The sequence below is a fragment of the Rhamphochromis sp. 'chilingali' genome, assembly GCF_963969265.1.
Source record: "Rhamphochromis sp. 'chilingali' genome assembly, chromosome: 14".
Lineage (NCBI taxonomy): Eukaryota > Metazoa > Chordata > Actinopteri > Cichliformes > Cichlidae > Rhamphochromis > Rhamphochromis sp. 'chilingali'.
Window position 1 is genome coordinate 7,277,044 of NC_137941.1, and position 27,038 is coordinate 7,304,081.

Sequence of the window (27,038 nt, forward strand, 5' to 3'; positions counted from 1 at the left end):
TGAATTATTCTTACACTGGTCATTACCTACCTGGTCATGTGACAGGTGTCACACACCCAGCCATCCTCCTTCTTGTTATAGCGGCCGCAGGACTTGCAGATGTAGAGCTGGCAGTCCAGGCACTGATGCTTGTTGTTAAGCAGGAATTTAAAAGGCTGGAGACATCGAATGCAATGAGACTCAGTCAGGCTGGTCTGGTTCCCCAGCAACTCTTTCTTGGTATCTTCCCTCTCAACCTTGGTCTTTAGATCCCTGAAAACAAATAAGACAACAATATGAAAGGCTAGCATATCCACAAGAAGGCAGACTGTCAACAAACAAATAATCTTCCAGGCCTGGTAGAAGGTTTTATTTCACATCTGGTTCATTTGATATAACATTAACCAATTTACTGTATGACTTATGAATGTAGAAATAGTCGTGGGTTAAAAACATGCAGGTCATTTTCATGCATTTGTAAAGAGACAAAGCAGAAAATGCATGGGAAAACAGTGTTATACATACAGTACAAGAGATCCTTGAGAGAAAATTACTTCACATTTTTACTCCAGGGATCCATCCAAACTGACTATTAAATGCTTGTGGCACTTAACACACTGATCTCCTATATATTTAGTCAAAGTGCATATTTGGCTTTTAAGTGTGACTGATATACCCATAAACTGCCGATATAACTTATTAAAATTTAGCCCAGATGATCGGTATAAGACGGATAAAGCGAAATCCAGCTGCTGGTCATTAATAATGACATTTAAAATTATATCTGTTAAAATGGAGAAACACTTAATAAATAACACCACTTTCACTTAAAGTAGATATGGGTTAAAACAAGCACACACACACACACACACACACACACACACACACACACACACACACACACACACACACACACACACACGTCTACATAGTGTAACTATAGACAGATTCAGGCAAGAGCTAATATTGTGGCTCCTTTGAAAAATCTATCCGTCTTCATTTTAGATCGGTAGCGGTTGGTTTAAAAGTTTAAAGAATACAAAAGGCATGACAAATTTGATTTGTATTGAATTTGCTAGACCTCAGGTTTTTGCAGATTTTGAGTAATACTTGAATTGCAATTCTACCAGAATACATTGTGTGATGGACCAAGTTGGAAAAGCAGGAGTCATTAGAAAAATAGGGTTTTCATTTATTTAACCCCAAAAATTATATTTATAAAAGCAACAAATGTTGAAGTCATAAAAGAGGTAAAAGAAACAAAACCCACCTCTGTCAAAGAACTGCAAACTTAACAAACCAAACAACTGGCCAAACAAACAACTGACCTAAACAGGAAATGACACACAAGGGTAAATATAATGGCTGATCAGACCACTATGACACACGAGTGGTAACTAAACAAAACACAATCATAAACCACAAAAATGATGCAGCATAGTCTAGTTTGTTAACAAACTAAAGATCAAAGAAGAGAATCAAAAACCACTAAACCCTAAAGTCAAATATCTAATCAAATACAAAAGCTTTTTTTAATGAAAGGAAACATACATTCTCCCCTTCAGCAGGAAGTGGTGGTGCCGTCCATTTATCCCTCTTTGTATTTAACAGCTTCAAACCCTGGCCATCACCTTTTGTCTGGCAACTCTCACGGATCATGGCAGGTAAGAAGTAAAAGAAACAAAGGTTAGTTAAAAATCAAACAAAGCAATGAACTGGTATGAATAAGTAAACTATATGTGCGCGCTTACAAATAGAACAAATGTATCCAAACCAATCAATAAACTTACTGGAAACTAAAGTGTGTTATTGTGTTCAAATGAAGAAATGAAAATACACAAGAGTTACCAACTTTAGAGTGTGGAGATGGGTTTGGCCATCACAAATTGCAACACTGGTTACGTTCAGTAACTATGAGCCATTTTGTGCTCAAGGGCATGACAAAACATACCTATATTCATATCTGTGTGAAATAGCCTCCATGTCATGTGATCAGTCCTTCTGCAGATTGCAGTTCTTGACAGTCCATATCCAACATCTAGAATAAGACACTGCAGAACTACACTAACACACACCTTGACTTTGTTGTCTTATCAATCATTTCTACACAATACAAAAAATCCTCTTGCTACTATTGGTTGAGGTCATAGTAAATAGCCAACTTGTAAATGCTTCTAACATACCTGCAGACAGTTAAAGTCATAAGACGGTTAGCTTTTTGTGTTTCCTTTATGTGGTTGATCATCGTCTGAAAAAAAGTCCTGATGCCATTCATTGATGCTAGGTCATTCATATCTTTGTTCGGTTGTACTTTGGTTGGTCAAAAGTCTTACGGCAGAACTGGACTTCCCTCACGCCATTTCCAAAATACTCAACTCATGAATCCTGTGGACCATTAGCTGCTGCTGCTTTGGGTGTATTTTTGTGTCCCTGGACACCATCGGACAAAGTTCCCCCCTTTGACTCAAGTATTTATGCTTCGCTAAGCTAACCATAGCCTACACCGCTGAGTCCGAAACAATTTAAAAAACACATTTCCCCCCAGATGTTCAAATAATAAAAATTTAGCTGTCATGAATGAGATTTGAAGGTTAATTTCTAACTCATTGCTCACTTTGTGTTTTTATAGCTGCAAAAACAAACCTCATACTGCTGCATTAAAAAAAGATTTTATGAGTCAAATTTTGGCTGACACGAGTAAAGAGATGGCTGTCAGCACATGGATGGCAACCCATAGCTTTATTTGGCACCTCTTTTCAAAAACAATCATGTCAGCCTGCTACACTGAAAAGCCAGTAACGGGAGAAAATTCTAGCAAGAGGAAAATGTTTCACTGTGACTTTTTTGTTAAAATTACATTGTAATTGCTGTAATTATCAAACTTTTGATATTGTTATTGTTGTAAAGTTTTAATCAGTTTTAACCTTCTTCCTGTTCAAATCTTTCCTCTCCTCTGCGTGGCTTGGAATCTGCTTGCATGTGTGTTAACAATGACTTCATTGCTTTGAGTCAGATCATTTTGTTCTGCAACGTTTTTAATTCAGACTTTTGCTGATTGTTGGATAAGTAACAGCTTCACTCGGTGCTGAAGGATGCTAACAGTAGTGCGGTGGAAAAATTCAGATAACAACTCCCAAATGTCACACAGCATGGGTGGAGTCTGGCAAAACACCCGCCGGGGATGAGAGGATGCTTATTGTTTATTAAAGATTTATTTTTTTTAAAGGCCATGCTTTTTAAATTATAGCCCAGATCATTGGGATGAATGGGATACTTTGTAAGCCTCTTTTAACCTTTTGCAGAAACAGCTGCTGGCCACTAGCAGTGCGATTTAAAAGTAATATCTCTTAAATCTACCCTCCTCTGAAACATGAAATCCCACAAATCTGGTATACAAGATGCCCTTCTATGATTTCAACTACACATGTGTGCTGTAGGCAACTACCATACCTGCCAAGCACCAGGGCATGACTTGCAAAGTCAACTATCAAAAGACAAGTGCAGCAGCATGCAAAGAGGGGAGGATAGCAGAAGTTTATAAGTGGAGCTCCCAAAAAACTGCAACAAGACTTTTATGTTCCAATGACTGATGAAGGTCGTGAAAGCACAAGAAATTATCACTTCACAAGTTTCTATAGTAATTATTCAAAATTACATCAGTTAATGTTTTTTTTTAATATACTTAAGGGCAATGGAGACTTTCAGCAACAGCACAAAAGGTTTTGATTAAGAGCCATTTGAACGGTTACCTCGAAAATTTGATCGGCTCCTGAGAAAAATATTTAGAAATGTTGCTGCTAAGTTTGTCTTTCCGTAGCTTGGTACCATTAATTTTGTTTTATTTTCAGCTCATGTTTCCTGCTGAATGTCTTTACAGTAGCAAGACTATGACAAAACTATAACCTGCAGATCACATAGCTGAAACAATGAGCGAAAAGGGGCTTGATTCTTCAGTAGAGCTGAGCAGGACTACACACTGGTGCAATCAGTCTTTGTTGATTTGTCTATTTCACTCTTTAGATTTCTAAGCCGATCTTCTCATTGGGTCCAATTCTCCGAACAGACTTAACTATGAGCTTTGTCTTATCTTCTTCAATAATCATGTCAGGGACCTGTGCACTTACAGGCTGCACTTGCTCTAAAGTACTTTTTGGCTTTAAATAGGACCACTAGCTATTGATGCTCTAATCAGAAAAAGTGTTTACTGAGGTCATAGGTCAAATGAGCAAGTCCATCTTTGATATACAGTCTGTGTACACACCTTTTACTGCTATCTGAGAAGGACATGTTACTCAGATATGATCATAGTCAAATCTGTCCCACTGTCTCACTGGTGGGTATGAAAGTGACCATATATAAGAGCTAGTCAATAACTAGCCTACATTTTACAGGTATTATTGGATACATGAACTAATCATTTAAGGAATGCTGCACAGTCATAAAATATCCAATTCAACTATATTTATAAAGAACCTTAAAATACCCAGCACAGGACCAAAGTGCTGTACTGTAAAGTAATTGTACAGAGCTGAATATGTAATATAAATAAATACAAAAAGCACTGCCAACAATAAGCAAAAGGCTAACAAAACTTTGACACATTGCTAATATAAATAATATATTCACTAGTACTAACAGTAAAAACATTTCTCAATAAACTGTAAATATCCAGATTAATAGAACCTAAATATTTAAACGCTATTAAACACACAAGTATATGCAGAGTATTTGTATGTACCTCTGTAGTGTAAACAGTAAGATTCAAAGAGTGTTATATTTTTCTTCAGTGATATTTTATTTTATAAAAGTATTAAAATAAGTAAAACAAAGGGGGCCATTAAATTGTTTTTAATAAAAATAGTTGAAATAACTTGGGCAGCACAGTGATGCAGCATTAGCCCTGTGCCCTCACAGCAAGAAGGTCCTGCATTTGACCCAGCCTTTGTGTGGGCATGCTTCATGTCCTCCCTGTGCTCACCTGGGTTCTCTGGTACCTTTAGGCCCGTGACTGCTAGGATAGGCTACAGGCATTTCATTTTCGAAGAAAATAAAAACAACAGATGAATGAAATAACAAATTTTCTAAACATTTAAGCATTTTTATGCTTAAATGCTTATGCATTTATAGAAAACTTTCGTGTATTCCCCAGCACTCTCCAGTATTTGATTAAAAGCAGGTAGTGCAGAGTTTTTGCTTAACCGGCAAAGCTCAGGAATCCGGGTGCGGCAGCCAGGCGTTCAGTTAGTTACTTTAGTCCTCATAGCTGTCTGCCTGTTCCCATACATGGCGATCTCTCTCTGTGGCTCTTCGCATAAATCTGACTCTGTCTAGCTTAACTCAGCTGGTGTAGAGAGTCTTAGTAACATCATCATCTTTTATTCTCCTGCTGACTCAGCTCTATCTGACAAGTTGCTGTAAACTAGATCTAAGCAATTGGAAAAGATCAGGAGTGAGACATAAAAAGGGAGGGTGACACCCATACACAGAGGATTAGGGCTGGAAAATAATAGTTTCTGAGGAAAGAAGCAGATGCTGCCCTTTGGACTTTTAAACAGTCTGTTGAAATAGCGCTAACCCACTTTAGGTCAACTTTCCTCTGATTGGCTTCTCCTCATAAACAGCAGGCGTGTGAGGTTTCTGTGCCTAAGACAGGTTGTAGGGATATTAGGGATATGTGCTCTCATCATTAAAATCCAAGACAATAGATACATGCATGCATAGAACCAATTATTACAAGCGGGCTGCAGCCTCAGCTTTTGGGAGTACAGGAACTGACCTAATTATTTGAAATACGTGAAAAAGGAGACATCTAAAAATAAAACAAACACTAAAAGTGCAGTGTATCATATTACAAATCTAAGGTTTTATATATCAATACCTAAAAAGAAATTATCTGGTTCTATCTGCTTACAAGTCTCTAATATAAAAATAAAACCTCAGTTTAACAACAACACGTGGGATAATTACACCCTGTGATTATTTAACAAAAGCTGAATCGAACTGAAGAAGCAGTGAATGAAAAATTAAGCACACCCCATGATTCAGCAGCTTTTAGAACCAGCTTTAGCAGCAATAACTTGGAATAATAGTTTTCTATGTGACTTTGAGGCTTTCACATCATTGTGGAGGACTTTTCGTCCACTCTTCTTTACAACACTGCTTCAGGACATTGGACTTTGCACACATTCATTTATACACAGCGCTCTTAAGGTCCCACCACAGCATTTCAGTCTGGTTGAGATCTGGACTTAGAAATGAAAAGAAAAAATCAAAGTGCTCTACTTTCATTACTGAATGAAGTAGTCAACAACTTGAAACCCACAAGATGTACTCTGGATATTGTTCCATCTTGTTTACTGAAAGATGTTTTTGATAATGTGAGTATGAGTCCCTCCGGGTACTCCGGCTTCCTCCCACCGTCCAAAGACATGCAGTTAGTGGGGATAGGTTAATTGGTTAATCCAAATTGCCCATAGGTGTGAATGTGGGAGTGAATGTGAGCGCGAATGGTTGTCTGTCCGTGTGTATTAGCCCTGCGACAGACTTTCGACCTGTTCAGGGTGTACTCTGCCTCTCGCCCTATGACAGCTGGGATAGGCTCCAGCGCCCCCCGTGACCCTGAAAAGGATAAGCGGAAGCAAATGGATGGATGGAGTATGAGTTTGATTTCCATGTTCAATAGCAGTCTTCAGTCAGGCAAAATCTGCATCCAACAGTTTTATCCAACTTCAGACCAATTTCTAAATTGCCTTTTCTTTCTAAAGTCCTGGAGAAAGTTGTCCTTCTTCACCTCCAGACCTTTCAAGATGAAAATGGCATTAGTGAAGTATTTCAGTCTGGTTTTAAAACTCACCACAACACTGAAACTGACATTTCAGTGACCTTTTAACATTTATTGACTTGGGAGATATTGCCATTTTAATACTATTAGACCTCAATGCTGCCCTTGATATAGATCATAGGATTATTTTCTCTCAGTTGTACATTGTGTTGGAATCAAAGGGACTGCATTGGAATGGTTCAAATCTTATCTGTCCCACCGAAGTTTTTCTGTTATATTGGGGGATACATCATCCTCAAAAACCTCACTTTCTTGTGGGGTCCCCCAGGGGTCCATTCTTGGCCCAGTCCTTTTCCCCTATGCTCCCTATGCGCTCAATTTTTTTTTTTTAACAATATGGCATCTCATTTCATTGTTATGCAGACGACTCACAGATTTACCTACCACTGAAATGTAAATTTTTAAGTCCTCTGAAGGTTTTACTAGATTGTTTGGAGGATGTTAAGGCATGGATGGCTTTAAACAGAGGTCGTTGAGTTTGGTCCCTGTGACCACTATGACTTTGGCAGTAATCTAACCTTTGATAGACAGATCAATTCTGTAATCAAAACCAGTTTCTTTCATCTCTGGCTACTTGCAAAAGTGAAGCCATTCCCCTGTTTCAGAGACTTTGAGAGAGCTATTCATGTGTTCATTTAATCTCACCTAGACCACATATCCCCCATACTAGCATTCTTACAGTTGCTGCCAATTATTTTCAAATTAATTTTAAGACTTTATTATTTGTTTATATTCGCATTGCAACCTCGCAATGCGGGTGTGCAGATCCCATGATCTTTTGAACTAGTATACAACTGGTCTGTGGACCAAATGCTCCTAGCTGTACCAAGGTCCAGATTAAAGCACAGAGGAGATCAAGCCTTTGCTGTGACTGCTCCTAAACTGTGGAAGAAACTGCCCCTTCACATCAGGACCTCCTACTTTTATTTGTCTTATTTTTTATTCAAATCTTCTCAGTTCATGCTTCTTTCCTTAAATTTTGCCATGTCTTCACATGCTTTAATCTCCTTTGATTATTTTAAATGTACAGCACTTTGGTCAGCCATTGTTGTTTTAAATATGCTATATAAAAAAAATCTTTTATAGAGGTGCTCACATCTACTGATGTTCAATAAATCATGTGCATTTGATTTGACTGCAGTTATCCTCTTGGACTGCTTCTGCATTTTGCCTTAATTTTTGTTAAATAAATAATGCCACTGTGTTTCATGTCACATGTTGTGTCTATCTAATGTTATATTTGCCTAATTTTAAAACCCGGTGAATATTGGGTTTTGAATTGAGTTAATTTGGTGAAAATATGAGCTTAGAACTTATAAAGGGTGCAATTTCTTTTTTACATAAGTGCATTATTTACAACAGACAAAAAAAAAATACCCCCATTTCCTTTTCTTAACTGCGTCTCAAGTTCTGAATCTCGTGGGACTGGAGGCTATCCCAGCTGGGTGAGAAACAGGGAAAACACACCAACTACACCAGAGGAAAACTTCAGCTGAAACAGCTGATTGATGTGTGTTGACAGTGAAACCAAAAAGTAAACTGACAGACCAGAAAACCAAAAGAATGAGAGATGGTATAAGTATGTAAAAAACAAAACGAACAACCCCCCCCCACCCCCAGCATATAAAAACCAAAACAGTGACATTGCCTTGTAAAGTTAACAACAATTTTCCAGATAAATCTTTTCTCCTTGCACAGAGTCATTTGATCTACTGTAAGTAATAAAATATTGATTAGTGCAGTATTATTGTCTCATTTTGCATGCTTTTTTAAAAATTCTCACAATAAGATGTGACTCAAAAAAATAAAGTTTTACAGCTACACATATTGTGAGATTGTAGTTTACACAACACAATTACTTAAAATAAAGGTATGTCACTTAGGAAGTGTGTTGATGTCTGTTATTTTAGTGAACAAAGCAAATTATAAATCATTGCCAAAATATTTCATTTTGCGATCCATCCAGTAGATGTGGTTTTGCACGATTTAGGCGTGGGCAGTTTTATATGTAAACCACATGAAAATCTGCACCTTTTTATAGACCATAGAGGACTCGGATGAAAACAACAGTTGCCTGAGAAGCAAACAACTGGCTCATCTAAATGGAAAACAACTAGCTGAAGAAGAACATTGGCAGGGACCTCAACCCAAATGGTTAAAACTGTCGTGTCCTGTAGTCTGTGTCCATCCCGCTTTTCATTGCCTTCTATTTTGGGTAATTTATACTGGAGACACGAAGGTTCACTGTTAATGTATTCTAAGTAAATTAGTGACAAAAAGACTCTTATTATGGACTTGTAGACAGGCAAAAGCACTTTAACAGACTCCAGACAATTCAGGTTTCTCTGGCTGCAACAACAAAATAATAAACTGCAGAAATACACACATTTTCCAAATTAGCACGAGTGATTCTGATGAGACTTGGCCTAGATATGTTCAGAAAAAAATCATCTGAAGTAACTGTTGATGCACTATCCATCCACTATATGTCTACATTATTGCTGAGTCAGGAACCATCCATCCAGTCTGGGGGACTCACAAGGGTGCTACACACTTTCCTAGCTGTCATGGGGTGAGAAGCATGTGTCACGGTCCCCTGGGGGGTCTAGGCGGTGAGGGGGAAGTAACAAAAGTGACCGGGTCAGAAAAAGGAGTCAAGGAGGCAAAACAGTTAAATAAAACAGTTTTATTGAAGTAGTTCAACTAAAAGAGACGGACAAGCCGCTATCACCATATAAGAAACACAAACAAAACTCAGGCGTTGGTCAATAAAGCACAAAGTCAAAAGGAAAGCGCAGCTCACTAGCTGGAAACCACAATGCACAGCTCACTAGCTGGAAACCACCGCAAACACTCAGCTCACTAGCTGTACCCACACAAAATGGCACTCTGGCCCAGAGCTCACCCTGCTCTGGGCTTAAATACCTTTAATTGCTGATGGGAGTCAGCTGTACAGGAGGGAAAGGTGGCACCTCAGGCAGGAGGTAGTGGGACACGCCCACACAGGCACCCTCAGGAGAGAGAGAGGCCCTGCTAGGGCCGTAACACATGGTACACTACAGAGTATGACAGGTTACCAATATGTTGAGGGCTAACAGAGTGACAACAATTCACTCTCATATTCACATCTATTGCCAAATTAGAAGCACCAATTAACCTAACACATGCCTGTCCACTGTAAAAGGAAGGTGGGGTACCTGGAGAAAACCCAGCACCACAATGAAGCCCCCGCCATCCCATGGATATGAACCCAGAGCCTTCTTGCTGTGAGGCAAAAGTGGCAACCTTAATTTTCGGACACCCCTTTAGCTTCTTAGCTTTTCAACGTGAGGAACAACAGCATTTACAAATGCCTGCTTTAGAAGGTGGGTGTGGTGCCAGATAGCACAGTCACATGATCTTACATTGGTCTTTGCCTTTTCTGGTGCTGTTTTGTTTTCATTCATTAACACCACTTGGTCTGGTTTACGGTCTGTTAGGATGAAAAATCTTCCAACAGAAAAACTTTAATGTTAAAATGAATGAATGAGACTTGATTTGAAACCCCCAAATACAAACAAAACCCCATACTAGCACACTTTTACCCCTACACAAGTTATCAGGGGTCCCCGAGGATGCTGAAAGGTTAAAATAAGTTCTTTCAAACCAGTAACTGTTCACATGACAGAGCAGGCTGTCCTGAATCCAGGCATGGAAGAGAACACTTTGATAAAGATAAAATCTGGAAGGGTACACATTAAATCGCATGGCTGTGGAATAGGTTCATGAATTCATATGGATCCGATTTTAACATTACACTCATAGTTACTTGAATACTAAAAAAACTGTAGATCACAATTCTGGCTATAGGATCGACTACTCACTCTGAACTCTTTAGAAATGTTAAGTCTTTCATAAAGTTTTGCCTACTACAGTTTTTAAATAAGAAGCAAATACACCTTTACTTATTATACTACTCACTACCAATGTGAATAGCATAAAGTTATACTTTCTATACTACTATACTAGAGCTATACTGCTGAGGTGTGAAAACATCTGTGAGTGTACAAACTCAGGCTACATCATCTGAGGCCGGGGTTCTCAGACTGCTGCCTCACATTAAAAGGCAAACTTCTTCCATCTGCAAGAAGTTCCTCTGGCATTTCCTCTGTTACCCTCACGACAGTGATGAAACCAATTGGAGCACACTTTTCTGTGGTCTAATTATGCCTGTTTCAGTCATTGAGAGACCCCTGGAACCACCTTGCATGTCGGAAACGATGCTACAGGCTAATCTGTGCTTTACATTGTTAAGGTGGTGCTGAACAGACAGAACAACGTGACATCTTCAAAGTGAGACCGAGTCGATCTGCCGCAACCGCTAGTCTGCAAATTACTTTACTTTGGTCTGTGCAGACAAAGGGTACTACATCTGTGTGAAACCTTTCTAAAGCCGAGTGTAGACAAAAGAAGAAACTGCAGTTTAGGGTAAAACCATGCACAAGATTTATAGGCAATATTTCTATTACTGTTTGTTAATGTTTGTTTTGTGAAAGTTATATGGAACAAAAAAATAATAATGGCTGTTATATCATTTGTGGTCTAACCTCTTAAATGGGGACTTTTGCTGCTGCTGCCCTGCACTGATCATCCACAGGTGAAGTGAAAATTTCCTGTAAAACGTCTTCCTCCCATAGCCTGATTTCTAAACCATCCACCAATGCTGCCAACAAGGCGTGTGAGCAGGAGGTCAGTGAATTAGTATCAAATGACTCAATCATCTGTTGGGAATGTGGAACAAAATTAGTCTGATCGCTTTTTCCTGTCAGTGTGTCATATCTGCTCAATTTACATCAAACGAACTGACTGAGGATGCATATTTTAAGAATAAATAGATCTTATAGCGGAACATGATTTGAGATCTATGTTATTCATGTGAGGGCCCTGGTGCAGTGAAAGGTAATGTGAGATTTGGCTTCTGTTCAAAGTTAAATTTGAATAAAGATTTTTTTGTCCACTTTCTTTTTAAACCAAAAAGTTGAATTTCTAATTGATAAAACATGCTGATGCTTTAGTAGTGGGCATATATTTGTAATGTCCAAAATTTACCACACCCGTGACAAAAATCTTGCACAAAGCACAGATAAATGTCCAGAATTAAACTCAAAATCCACTGGGTAAGCAGTGTTCACTCTTCTTACAACTACACATGTTTCTTTTCCAACTATTTATTTATGAGTGATGTATGTATGTATGTATGTATGTATGTATGTATGTATGTATGTATGTATGTATGTATGTATGTATGTATGTATGTATGTATGTATGTATGTATATATATGTATATATTGTACTATTCTTAGTTAGTGTATTGTCTGTCTTGTCTTAATGTTGGTTTAAAATGGAGCACTGTAACAAAAAATAATTTCCCCCAGGGATCAATAAAGTATTCTGATTCTGATTCTGATTCGTGCCTGATTGCTGGTGTTCGTGTAATGTCAATGAGGGACTTCACGTTTCTACACAAGCAAAACACAGCCTGATTACATGACACTTAAATATATACAGTGTGATATACCTATGTTAGTGCTGTGAAAAATTAATTAAAAAAATCTTGTGATGTCTGTCAACTCTTATACGTGTGTACTACAGGTGCACAGCACACACCCTTTACCACTGTGTGTGTCTCGTCTGCGGTTTACTGAACATCTAACGGCTAGCTGCTCGCTCTGGAGAAAGAAATGGTGTTTGACTGCTTTTCAAAAGAGGCTTTTATATGAGCTTCGTGTCTGGTGTGTTCAAATTTGAAAAAGAACAGGAGGCTGACCAGCTGACAGGCAATTAGTGCTGACTTGGCACTGGTTAACCTTAAAGCTGTTTTTTGAGTCATTGAGGGAAAAAAGTCTATAATCATCATTCAGGATGTTGTAATTGAAAATGATGCATACACCTCGTCTGCTTTCTATTTTTGAGGCCTTAGAGCAATAGATTCCCAGCATACTGTACAAGTGACGGCCATAGTTAAAAAATGGCACACATCAAAAACTTTCTGTTCAGGTTTGCCCGGTGTCTGTTCAGCAGCTGTTACCCTGCACAGCTTTAATAATATTATATGAACTGTGGATGGAGTGAAAGTTCACAAATGAAATAGACATGGAGGTAGAGGATTTGTAGGTTTCCACTACCATAGGCCAGTCTAATCTGAAATGTATCAGAAGCTAGAGCTATTCTGTTTTATGAATACGAATAAATGGGTGGGCTACTGGTGTAAACGGTACTACTTTAACCTCTTCACATCCAGCAGGTCACAGGATCTAGGATTAGGAGGAGGATTGGAGTTAGGGTGGGGCTTTGTTTTAGCTCCACACCCTAAACGAGTTGTTGTGACCTGGATGGAGATTAATCTTTGCCAAAAATGTGAAAATAAAATGTGGAAAAGTCATGTTTCAAACATGATGGGACTCACAATCACCTGGGTGTTAAACTTTGAACCACTGTAACTCCTTCAACATCCTTAGGTTAAGAGTGCAGGTCACAAAAATGAGGCAAGTCATGGTTAGGCAGGCCGTTTTACCAAGGGCAGTGCATTAAGGCACTAAAGCTAAAAAACACCTTGTGAGTAATGATGCACATGACATTTGACGAAATGCCCTGATGCAACACCTCAGAATGAGATCACACTAGACAGCCCAGTCTCATTAATCACATAACCCAGTGAGCCACGCACCAAAGGGCACATGCCAAATGACATGTGGCCTAACTGAAACATGCCAGCAGATTCAACAAAACCACCTTACTCTTCACCCCAGGACTGAAAATGGCCAGTGATGCAAAAATAATGAGCCGAAACTAAATAAGCTAAATAAGCTGACTGGATGCAGAGCTTCATTTCCTAAATAATCAACAATGAACAGTGAGCACTGAAAAAAACAAAACAAACTTCATACTTTTAAAACAACACATGAACTGTCTCTATGGATCAACAGAAGCATTTGTCACTGAGAGGCAATGAACACTGCAATACAGTGGTCTCAGAATACCAAGAAGAAAGTCAAAAGAATAAGTGTTTCACATATAATAATCATGTAATCCTTATTCAGCATACGCATGTGGGATAGATTAGGGTAGCAGAATAAAGTCCCATAATTTACCAAGTCAAATTATAAAGGTGAATACATACAAGAGCAAGAGGAGATCTAATAGTAGAAGAGATTTAATTTCAAAGAAGTTTAATTCAATTTGTTTAATCGTTTGTGTAACTTAATGTGGGTCTGTTTTATTGTTGAGTTTTAAAGATAAACCTATTAGTGGGAAAAACTCCAACCATCTTGAAATTGGTAGATAATGTTAAACAATTTATGATTTACTGCTGCCAAATAATTCAGTTGGATAAACACCAGCCAGACATCTACACCAATGACAAATTACAGAGAAATAAGTGAACTTACCCAAGCCTGTCCTCTTCCTTCTTCCTCAGATCAAAATCTCTCTGGACAACTTCCCACACATGCTGAGCCTCCTCATCTGTGAGCTTGGAAAGATCAAGCTTCTTGCCTGCAGTGCTGCCAGGCATGATTGTGAACCTGATGCCTGCAGACTAGCAATCTCCCTGGGTTTTGGGCTGTAACAAACAGAAGTAGTTTAAGTCATTAGTCAGCATTAATAGCACCCTGTGGCATATAACAATATAGGAACATTTCTGCATGCATTGTAACGTTTAAGATAAACTCTGAATGATGAGGTTTATAGCATGACATGTGAGTGATCAAATTCTATCACATTCTTTGGGGATGATCACGTCATGTTTATTAGTGCAAGCTAAGTGTTTAAAACAGATTTTTTAAACAAAGTTTGCATGTAAATGTCCCTGCAAGTCCAACGTACGTGTGAGTGGAGAGTGGAAGTGGAATTTAATAAACAGCTTTCTGAACTGACTCACTGAACTCAGTTTGCAAAATCTAACCAAACAGCACAGGTCATGGATATGCATTACATATCCTGTCTCACTACTGTATGAGAAAAAGATTTTTTTAATATTAAAGGTCAGGTTCAGATTTATTAAGTCATCCCTGCATGTGCTGAAAATGTTCTCTTCCTATAGTGGCTACAAAAAGACATATGGGACTGAATCTAGAGAGTTGCACCAGTTCCAGATGCCAGCTTTGGCTTTAAAAAGCATTGTTGCATATGATGAGGTTCAGGCTGTATTTGTGCCTTGTGTCACCAGTCTACACTGAACACTTTAGGCCCCTTAATACCAATCACTTGAGGTTTGAATGCCAGAGCCTGTCAGATAATTGCTGCTAACCATGTGCATCTCTTTGTGGTAACAGTTCACTGTCTTCCGATGGCTTCTACCAGCATGAGAATGTGTCATCTCAAACTAATTTCATGAACATGACCTTAATCTTAGTAGACTGTGCCTCCCCAGTGATTAGATCTAAATCCAGTAGAATCAGGAATATGCTGGAACAAATCTGGACAAATGACAAATGAAGTTCATGCAATCAACAAGAACTTCAGATTTCTTTTTGTTGAATCCATGACACTTAGAGCTGAGGCTATTTGAGAGTAAAGAAAGGCCCAACCTAGCATTTGCAAGGTGTTCGCATGGAGTGAATACTTGACCAACTATTACAGTTTTTAAGATCCACCAGGTCAACGTCAACCCAGCTAGTGTGTGTGTCCTGTTTGTTTTAGCCACAATGCTAAATGGGCAGATTTACAGAAAGAAATGAATTCTCATACGTTTTGGAATTGGAGTGTTTCCTGTTTAAAGAGCTGTTTTTTCTACTTGGGTAGTTTATACAAGTGACGTTCTATACAAACTGAGTACATGTTAACTAAAACCTAAGCCTATAATCCTCAATGGGTTGCAAAGACCCAGTAGACCACAGATGTTAAAGTTTGGTTTGCAAACTCCACTGGAAATGTAAGCAAATAAACCTGAATGTGGGCTACTAGAAACTAAAAGCAAAAACACTTTTTGTCGCAGGGGGCATATATTCTGTAAAGTTGGGCATTTTAATGATTTTTACGGCAGTCTGTGGTGACTGACTTGCTTTTGGAGTTAGCTTCAAATGTCCAATAGAAGAACTGCAGTCTTTGTCACTTTCAAACCTCCAGGGCTTGTTGCTTGGCTTTAACTGATACTGATACTAATACTGCACTCCACCCTATAGTGATTACTTTTGGCAAATGTCAAAATGCTCTAAGGTTTCAAGGCCTCAAAATGGGACTTTACTCTACAGTATAGTACATTTACTTCCTGTCTTCATAGAAAAGCTTTATTGTGTTTGTGAGTCACTCAAGCTGTCACTCAAGAGCTGAAAACAATGTCCTATGGGGAAATCTACTGTCAAGTTCATTTTTCACTGTTTTGCCCAAACATATGAGACCACTATATTAAGAGCTTAAACCTTCTCAACCACATGGATCTGTCCTGTGATCCAGAAAGGTTTGGCACAGCTCAACAATTACATCACTGCAGGATTTTAATCAAGTTTCTGTTATAATGGAGCCTCGACAAAATATTTCACATGGTTCGGTTTCAGAATGCATTACTTTCAGAGGATGAGGTAAGGCCACTCAAGCTGACAGAATGATACACATAAATAAGTGAAGGAATGTTCCGGATGGTCACATAATTGTCTTGTTTTCCAGAGGCCATGCAAGAACAACTCTTCCATCACGTGACTGGCCAACCAAATCTAATTTCTCCTTGTGCAAGTGGGCAGTAATGTTAAAAACAAGCGCGCCAGTTGAGAGAAAAACAAGTTTCATTGAAATGGTAGAATATGAACACATCATTTCTCACAGTTTTCCCACAGTTAAACTCTTACATGTTAACAGGCGAGCTATGCTACCTCTACGTGTATTTGTTAAGTGGGTGTGAGCTACTGATTTCGCTGTGCTGTATTAAGTAAACATTGTAAAGAAGTGAATAAGAAGATTAAAAATTCCCAAAAGCAATCAGTATGGCACTTTACTTTTAATAATCCTATTTTCTGAGGTCTGTAAACTGAACATATTCTGAAATGAAATTCAGGGAAATTATTGTTCCTGCAATGTATTCAACAGGTGCAGGTGATTTGCAGCAATCCTTATGTTTGCAAAGGGAAGGTTTTACAGCAGGTTTGGAGACATTAATCCTGGGATAGTTTTGCTCTAAGAAACTGTAGCGATAGCAAACAAGTTCTTTATTTCTCATAAAGTCAGTTTACACTCTTTGCAACCTATGCTACCTCTGAGGAGATTAAAGGAAATTGACTTTAAAAAACATAAAAGATGTGTCTTTCATTAAAAGTTAAAACTTTTCAAGACATACATTTGCCCCAATGACACAAGTTAAAACCCTGACAATTAAAGTAACACGATTCTTACAAATCAGGAGATATGAACACATTAACAAGACACTGACTTACCTTTGTGGTGGTTTAGTTGCCTGCAGGCAGTGTTTCCTCTAAAGGCAGACAAAGCTGACTGCAGGGCAAAAACTAAGTAGCAGACAGCAATGCTAATCACATGTCTTGTTAACCAAGAGGAAGAAAAGCCGGGGAGACAGCCTCCTCTCCGCCTTCTTTGACTTTACTTCAAAAGGTCTGGCTTTAAGCTTGCCCTCCCCCCAGGCCTCATCCATAGCATTATTCAAATATACTGGACTTGCTATTTTGTCAGGAAAGTAGCTCAATAATGGTAATCAATCAATTTGCAAGCAATTATTTGGGAGCATTAGATCACAAGGACGGTCAGAACATGCTGTGATCGGGAGGTTATATTAAAGCCAGTCACATGCAGTGGATCCTGAGTTAGATGAGAAAGTGTGATGCATGACTACAGAGCTATTAACCTTACTTAATTAATACCCGATATCCTCCATTATAGTTTTGAAAAGAAAAACACTTGATCTTCTAACATGGGAAAAAAAGCAACCCCCCCCCCCAAAAGCATCACTGCTGTTAATAATTGATGCATTGCCGTGTTTAAAGAGTACTTAGAAACACAACATAGTTGTAGGCCTGTTATTAATACAGCAGGTGGATCAGTTTTCTTTGTTAGAAAGCTATCAGGTTCAAGTACAAAGCCAAACATTTTATGCTTTGAGCTACAACTTGGAAGTGCTTATTTTGTGTTGAAATCATTACAGTCACACGATTTTGGAGAAACTTCTCATAGATGATGATGAGAATGTACAAAGACAAGATGATTATGTAAAGCATCCAACTGAATGTGAAAATCAACAGGGACTGAACTGAGAGGACCTCTCTTTGGTAATACATTTATGTCATTCTCCTCTTATAAACATAGGATTTTCTCCCATTCCTTCCCTCAGCTCATGTGTGTATTACCAAAAGGGCTGATTTGAGCCATGTGACAGGTTCAGCAATCCAATTTTCTTGTTTGTGCAACCACTAGTCCCTATAAGTTCCCTGTGCAATAAATAAACATGAACACAGTATTTTTTTTGCACTTCACATTTTTGTGACTTTATTACATTCCAGTGGGTGGATCCATATATACATACAGTAGTTTCTTTCAAGACATGGAAAGGCTGAGCTAGCCCAATATGCACATTACATACTAGAATAACGTTTGGCTTATAAAAAAACTGTCTGTTCAAAGATGAGCCAAATCTGGAACAATTTGAATATACACCAGCAAATATTGAACTGAAGAGGACTTTAATTGCCTATGATGGGCTCACTGTTACAGGCTTAGCGGCCGGTCTTTTGATCTGGACAAATGTGTATTCCCTACACAGTTGGCAAGTGGTTTCTGCCAGTCATATATATAGGCATAGGAATATGGTGCAGCACAGAAAACCTTGTGACTGTTTTGGTCACTATCATTTTGATGCGGTTACATGTAGTTTGCGACTTGTCTGCCAACACTTGATAAGTGTGGGAATGAAACTGAAAAATGTGACACAAATGGAGACATTTGCCTTAAAAGTAAAAGCTTCACCTTTTCAAGTGTTTTAGTTGCAGGGGCAAAGGCCAGCCCTATAAAAAAGGTTGTTGGGACACAATTAAGGAATGTTTTGGAGATGATCAATATTCCTCACAAATTTCATTCTTATTTCAGAAAGTTAAGAAATCCAGTGAAATTGCTCTACTTAAAGTCTCAAATTACATTTTGATGGCTGCAGATAAGCAGATAATAGAATAGAATAGAATAGAATAGAATAGCCTTTATTGTCATTGTACAGAGTACAACGAAATTGGAGTGCCACTCCCTTGGTGCAAGTTTCAATAATAAATATAAATGTAAAATATAAAAAGTACAAAAAAAACAATCGTAAGTACTCAAACAATAGTATGTACAATATATACAGGATAGCAGCATTAATATAATGACAGTATGAATAGCAGCATAATATAATGACAGTGACGGTATGGAATAGGTTCAATTGTTTTTGTGCTTATTTACTACGGTGATAGCTCTGGGAAAGAAGCTATCCCTGAATCTGTTTGTCCTGGTTTTATGTGACCTGTACCGTCGGCCTGACGGTAATAGTTCAAACAGTTGGTTGCTGGGGTGAGAGTGGTCCTTGATGATATTGCCAGCTCTGCTGAGGTACCGAGAGTTTGCAGTGACCTCCAGGCTGGGCAGAGAGCAGCCAGTGATCTTCTGGGCTGTGTTGATGACCATCTGCATAAGGTAAGGGATCAGTCCTTGTTTTGCTTGACCTCAGCTCAGCCTTTGATATCATTGACCATCAGATCCCGATCCATAAGTTCAACTGCATGATAGGAATTTCCAGCCCTGTTTTGGATTGGTTCATTTCAAACTATTTGGTTTTCATGGGAAGCTTTTGGTGAGTGTTGCTTGTCTAACATATGGCAGTCCTCAAGGATCTGAAAGTCCTTTGTTATTTATATTGTATATTCTCCCATTAGGTCATAGTATAGTAGTATAGTCAATTCTTAATATTTGTTTGCAGATGACCTTCAACTATATCTCTCTTTTAAACCTCACAAATTGACAAGTTATCCATTTTAAATGATGGCAAATAACTTTTTGTCACTTAACAGAGTGACAAATTATCACTCCTGAAACATTATTGGCAAAATCAAATAGTGATTGGGGTCCTTTTCATCCTGTCTGAAAGATAACATGTGGAACCTTGGGTTAACTTTTTATCAGCCTTTGACATTTGATGCTTATATTAAGCCTCTAAAATGCTGTTGTTTTTGGTTTTGTTGTTGTTGTTTTTCATTAAAGAAATACTGTTGAGCTAAGCACTGTCTCAAAAAATGAACTGGAGATACCTGTATACTCTTTCATCTCCTCTTGCTTGGATTTTTGGATTATGCACTTCTTGTCTGAATAAAGCATCTATTAATCATCTCCAGTCTGTTTAAAATGCCGCTGTAAGGCTTTTAACTCACTCTCATAAGTCTTCGTGTATCACCTTGCTTTTAAAGCTTTTGCACTGGCTTCCTGTCAGGTTTAAATTTCAGTTTTTCCTTTATCGACTTATGAGGTTAGGCCCCCGCCTATAATATGGAACTGCTCCGAGTCTGTTTCGCCGCACCCTTGACTCTGTGACATGTTTTAAAAGCAGCTGAAATCCCAACTGTTCATAAAGGCATTAGGGTGGTGTTTGTGTTTTGTGTTGTGTTGCTTGATTTATGTGTATTCACTTTGCCTTTGGTACCGACTAGTTGTATCAATTTACCTCAGTAAAGCACTTTGTGACTGTTGCTTGTGTTAAAAAGTCCTACAAAAAGAAAGTTTATTTATTAACTTATAGTGAGTTGTTATACTAATACTTTGTTACATATGGTGACAAATGAATGCAGAAATGTCTAGCAACAATGCTGTAAGTTTAAAATGAATCATCCTCTAACTTTTCGTACAATTGAATAAACACAACCTACGCTGTGTTTATAAATTCCTCTCATCTTCTGTATTTAAATGGACACAATGGCGATCTTTCAAAATCTGCTCAGATGGATGCAATTAAGGTCACATATTTAAAACAAACTAAGCAGCCTTAATAAACACCAGTAAATACCATTAATTTTTCACTTGATGTTTGAACTATCTCAGCTGTATTTACCTTTTGAAATTTAATTGTCTTATCTGACAAATGCTACCATTTGTTGCAAGATAAATAAAATTCAAGAAGCTGGTTTTAATGAGTTTAATTCTACCAATTTTGTAATCAGTTAGCAATAATTCGCAAGTATGTGTGTCTATGTTGCATAGAAGGTATATGATGGATGTAGTTTGAAGTCAATGCAAAAGTGCCTTAAACATGCATTGTTTATAATCACCAGCAGGGGGAGACACATGGAGAGCAGAAAATAGGGACATAGCTTCAGGGTCTAAAAAGTGAATTCAATCTGGAAGCACACTGAACTTGCGTTCTTTTCAAAGGGACAACTTCTCTGACCATCTGCCATGATCTAATTTTGTGTCACACTATAAAAACAAACAAAACAAAAAAAGAGCAACAACAAAAATCAGATCTGTAAATTTTATTTATTCTACATGGAACTCTGAGATAATGCTCTATAGTGTCATCATATGTGTTGTGTGGCAGGCAGGATTGGACCTAAATGCAGGACTCTCAGAGATGGGACTTAAACTCTAAACACAACTTTATTTGCTGGAGAAACTTGTCATAAGAAATTAACTTTATAAAATAAACCAAAAACCTCAAACATGAACTAGAAACTAAACTAGACTTGCTAGAATTTCACCAGGAACACACAGCACAGAGCGGGTATACAGTACATGGAGGTTAACGACACAACACAGAGCAAGGAAAACACAGGGCTTTAATACAAGAGGCAGTAACGAGGGAATGGGAAACAGGAGGGAACACAGCTGTGCCCAATCAAACATAATGAGACCAAGGGGAAGCAAAACTGAAAACATAGACACAGGACACAGACTGTAGAACAGGAAAAATGAGACAATTCACAAAGACGCAAACTAGACAGTAAGATATAGAAACATGACAGACCTGGAAAAAAAGGAAACATGAAGCACAGAGACAAAAAATAACCAGACGTGAAACACGGAGAAGGTACAGAAAACTGAAACTGGAAGCAGGAAAATTTTTTTAACATGAACAAAAAACCATCAAGAGAACTCAAAACCAGGAATAACAATAATCAAGGGTTATAAATTAAACACAAACACAAAGCACTCGGTGGCAGACTCAGTGCCGTGACACACAGCTGTTTTTCCTAATGACTTTATGAGCTTAATAGCTTATTAGGTTAAAATTAAACGGAGTATGTTATGATGTGCCTTTTAAAAATTAAAGCCTTTACCGGAGTAAAAAAATAAAAAATTGTTTTATCGACAAATTCCTACAACAGTCAATTAAACAGGTTATGCTTTGCTGGCAACTTATGTCTTAACTTCAATGGGACTTGTGTTCATGTCATGCTGGATGTGTCTATCTTTTTATACAGTCTATTTTGACATCACTACAATAGACAGTTTAATCAGTAAATCATATGTTAAAGTACTGTCTTTATTTAAGCCATGTTAGCTAACAACATTGATTAGATCAAGGTATGGAAATGGCAGCTCTTAACAACCTACTAGTGTGTGGCCTTTATTTAATTTAGTTTTAAGATATTTTTTTGTTGAGTGAGTCCCCAAAAAATAATAATATTCACGTATCCTACAAATGCATCAGCATTAAAAAACAAACAAACAAAAATAAACAACTTGTAATCATATGGACTGCCCTCTTCTGGTCATTAGAAAGAATGCATATTTAAGGCAATTGCACATCAGCTTCACTTTTTAAATGTAGAAGAAGTCTTTTTATATACAGTTTGTGATAAATACCTCTTACTGCATTTATTCCACTTTAACTTTTAAGTTTTAACTGAAGCCACAGAGATCATGACCCCATTTAGCCTTTTTAAAAATCTGGAATGAAAAACTGAAAACAAACTATTTGAAAGAGTGAAAGAATTTCTCCTTATGCCTCTTCTCACTATTGTTTGAATTTAGGCCCATTTTGATTAAGAATTTACTTTGACATGGACCTGTTGATTATCTCTTCCTGGTTTTTCAGGAGTTCTGGGCCTTGTTTCCTGTACACACTGGAAAGCATGTAGGGAAAGGTCCTGTTTTCAATGCTGCGATAAGCCTGTAACAGCAGGAAACGTACTCAGATGCCCTGGAATTTAAGGGAGTCATGCCTTCACTGAAAGTTTTTCTCTATATTAAATTGAAAGTTGATGAAGTATCAGCTGAGTCTCTGTGTCCAAGTGTGTGTGTGTGTGTGTGTGTGCATGTGTGCATGTGTCCATGGACCTCATCATGTGTTGCTGGGTCTTTTTTACATGCTGCACTACTTTGTCTTGTGTTTTTCTGAACAGATACAAACTTCAAGTCATCTTGGCTTTTAGTTAGCTTAAATAAATGGTCGTGACAGTGCTAAGTTCTTAGAATATAATCCAAAGCATGCAGCATCACATTAATGACTAACTTGAACTAACTGGATCATCTCTGAGTTGAAGTTTTAACCTGTTTTTGCAGTTTTCTTTCTGCTTTGTTATGATATTTGTCTCTGTCCACTGGGGATATGAATTATTGAGAACAATTTCATCTTCCTTGTGTTAATGTATTCACAATTAGGCTAACCGTATCTGTAGATAGATGGATAGATGGACAGACAGATTGAAGCCAGAGGGGACGTTTTTGTGCTACAGCAGCATGAAAAAAGAGTTTGAGTAAAAATAGTACAGCCAAAAACAAACAACAAATACATAACACAGTTAAAATAAAAGTGTCACCAGTGCCTGGTAAGGAATTTATATATTTACAAATGTGATTAAAGAAACAGGTAAAAATAATGTTAGTTAAAAACAGTAAAAGTAAGCCTGACATTGTGTAAGAGAGAAGTGCAAACTGCATTAAAAACAATATGTACACTATAAATGTAAGAAAACTAGTTGCATGAAGTTAAAACACAAAAATATCTTTGTAATCTTATGCCTCACCTGTCACAGGATGTGACAGGTGAACAAACCTGATACTGGTAGGAATGATTTCCTAAATTAGCCTGAGAAGAAGGAGCTCTGCTGCCTCAGAAGTGTTGGAGTGGAGCAGGTGTGATGGGTTTTCCATGATGGAGAGTAGTTTGTTCACTGACCTCCTGACCCTCACTGACTCAAACGCCTTCATATTCTGACCAGTGATGAGTCCAGCCTTGTGGATCAGTTTGTTGATCCTGCTGGCATCTCTGGCACTAATGCTGCCCCCAGACAACAGCAAAATAGATGCCACTCGCTACCACAGACTGCTGGATGATTTCCATTATAGTTTCAGTTGTTTCTCATATATTTCAGAGTTTTTCTCTTGTATATATTTGTGATTTTTTTATGTCAGTTTGGCACTTTGATTCATAAATTTGGCAGTTTATGTTCTAACATACACTAACAACTTTAATATATATATATAGAAAACTTAATTAAACTAATTTATGCACTTCTCTTTGTTGTTTATTTCTTAGAATTTGAATATGGAAATTTGTACTGACATCATGTCCGTCATCAGATTCAGCCAGCAGACAGGGAGTGAGCACAATCCTTGTTTGCATCAGAAAGGTTTGTGGTTCTGTTTCCAGAATTTAGCATTAGATGGTAAAATAGGAGCCCACTTTTATTATGAGTGTTAATATTGCGGTCACTGTCTTTTCACTTAGTGAATTTTTATTGAATCATTCTTAAGTAAAGTAAGACCAAGATTAGAATAAAGATATTGTAATGTTAAAAGGTTCTTTATGCACTTTCTAATGGGAAACACAGCGCAGCAGTAGTTTTATGGGAATCCCCTGTTTTAAGACTGCAGAGGCTTTAGCTGGAAAAGTTTCCTTTCACACATCCAGCTGGGCACTGCTGGCTGTCCTTGCATTTTTTTCTTATGTGAAATCTGTTTGGACCAACTGACAAAGGCTCATTCTAAAGACAGTTTTAGTGCTGCAGTCACATATTCCACACAACAGAGAGCAAAAAAAATCTCCCTTTCCATTTCCTTTTTTGCATGAATGTTTTTGTACTTTTGTGTCACATATTTGGAGTGTAAAAAAATCCAGAGGTATTTTACTTAACCTCTGACTGTCCTCTTTAGAAAAACTACAGGCTATGTTATTTAAGCAAATTCCCAAAAAGGAATCAACGCAGAAGCGATGCGACTTGTGAATTTTGTTTGTCTAAAAGAAAAACAGAAGATTTGAACATGTGACTTGGTTTGATTACTGTTTCCAGCCAATGACCACGGTTTCCTTAAATCCTGGCCGCAGTTGTTCCAAAAAGCCCTAAACCGAACCAAAATGATGGTGTGTCAGATTCGTAAACAGTTTTATTTTTTGTTGACATGTCAGTAAAAAAAATGATGTCATCGGTTTGTTCCCGGCATCTGGACAGCATTTACAAAAGGTGTTTTTGTCATTTGGTCTGCAGCACCCACACTCTGGTGCTAAAATGTTCAATTTAAAGATACTTTGTCTTGTTAAGTATGCTGTCAAGTGTGCTGCTCAGCCTCTCTTTCTACACTGCTTAGGGAAAATGAATCATACCTTTTTAATGCACTCTGGGACTCATAAGCCTCTGAGCGTTCTTATGCTTGTTATCGTGCAATAGTTGGAAGAAGCTCTCAGTATGATCGATCATGTAATACACTCCACAAAGTAAGTCTGAAGTTTTGGGAAATGCCCCAGCTTTCTTCTCTTTGCTTTCATATGACTGAACATTATCTTATTGGTAAGTATAAAACTATTGTCCCTTTTTAAATTGTTTTAATTACACCAGAGAAAGTCCTTTATCTTTATGAAGACCTGGCAGTTGACACCAGCAGCTCTTAACGTTAGATGTAGCACAATCACAAATTACATCAAAACCTTTAAAAGTTTCCTTTTACTTCAGCAGCATGATGATGCATGAACGGCCCTGATTCAAGGTCTGGCTATTGTCAGTAAGACTAGAAAAGTGTTGTTTGAAACCCTACTCTGATAGATTTCAGAATTCTGGGACCTCTTACTGCTCATTTGTTACTGTTCAGTAGATCTCCAATCAAACTTTAAGTCTTTACGTGCCACAAATCTCTTGCCTAGAGATTCTAGAGGTTTGGATACAGATTACTGTGCAATACAAGTTTAAAGCTGAAAGTGGTGTGGTGCAAGATGCATGAACATCCAGTTAACACAGTGACGTTGGAAAATCTTTATGTTCTGTATCCGGGTATCCTTTGGGTCCACTGTTCCCACCAATGCTTCCTCCAAAAGCACTGGGTTACTGAGAGCAACAGATGTGTGCAGCATCATGTTCTTTCCAAGTTATCTGGTAAGAGGATCAAGGCCAAAAAATCTTCAGCAGTGATCAGTCTGTGGGTGCACTTAAAATTGTAAAGCTGGCAAGAAACCACTGAAGGGTTGAAGGGACTGAAAGAAAAAATATGGCCTCATCCCTTGGAGAGGATTAGGAGGCTGGCAACAACTTTCTGTAGTGACTGCAGATGGAGACATTTTTCTTGATGAGCCATGAATAAATGGAGTTACACTAATGAGGCAATTGCTGCATGAATCAGCTTCTCCATGTCTGCAAATACAAAGAGCCGATATGACTTGAAAGATACAATTGTTATACAAGCACAGTGGGCCTCAGACCAGCATAATTAGGATTTTTGGATTATCACAGCTCTGACAAACACTTTCATTTTTTATAGTATACAATGTTCAGCTGGTGAGAAGAGTTTTCATTAGCTTTCAGCTTGAGTGCATCATCTGTCTGAGGAAATTGGCAAATTCTAATATTGTTCACAGCAAGCTGAAGAGCCACTTAGAAATGAAATGTTCCTTCTCAAAAGACACTTAACTTCAAAACGGTGATGACGGTGACTGAACCAGACAAACAACTTGGTGCACTGTGTGAAAGTGTACAATAAGCTGATAGCGGGTTATTGCATTGCAAAAAAGTAAGATTTAAAACATATACCACATTCAAAACAGCCTTCATCTGCCAGTACATTTAGAAGAAGACAGTGAAGAAGACATGATTGTTAGAGCTGAGAATATCTTGGACAGATTGCCAGTCACAGGAAGATAAGACAAAGTGGGTACACCTGGATGAAATCTATCAAGATACTGGGAGAACATTCACAATTTCTCTACACGGATAGTCACCATCCATCCAGGATATTTAAATCATGATGGCAGGATTGCAATGAACCAAACTATCTTGTATTAACATCCATCTTACCT

The 27,038-nt window shown here is 38.0% G+C and overlaps 1 protein-coding gene across 8 annotated transcripts in view; it reads right to left on the reverse strand.

Moving 5' to 3' along the window:
* The window catches only part of mlphb (melanophilin b), a 46,017-nt gene extending 28,703 nt beyond the window's left edge, over positions 1-17,314 (reverse strand). For 6 of the 8 annotated variants that reach the window (XR_013974155.1, XR_013974156.1, XR_013974157.1 and 3 more), the window contains exons 1-3: positions 17,224-17,314; positions 14,248-14,420; positions 31-252 (exon numbers count right to left, since the gene is read on the reverse strand). Coding sequence is in view for 3 of the 8 variants with exons in the window: in XM_080903572.1 (XP_080759698.1) it covers positions 31-252; positions 14,248-14,372 (347 nt within the window). In the remaining 5 variants the exon portion in view is untranslated. Of the gene's footprint in view, positions 1-30; positions 253-1,249; positions 1,308-1,530; positions 1,657-14,247; positions 14,421-17,223 lie in introns of those variants that run through there. The other 2 variants (XR_013974159.1, XR_013974158.1) reach the window with 2 other exon arrangements.
* Between the last annotated feature and the right edge of the window lie 9,724 nt (positions 17,315-27,038).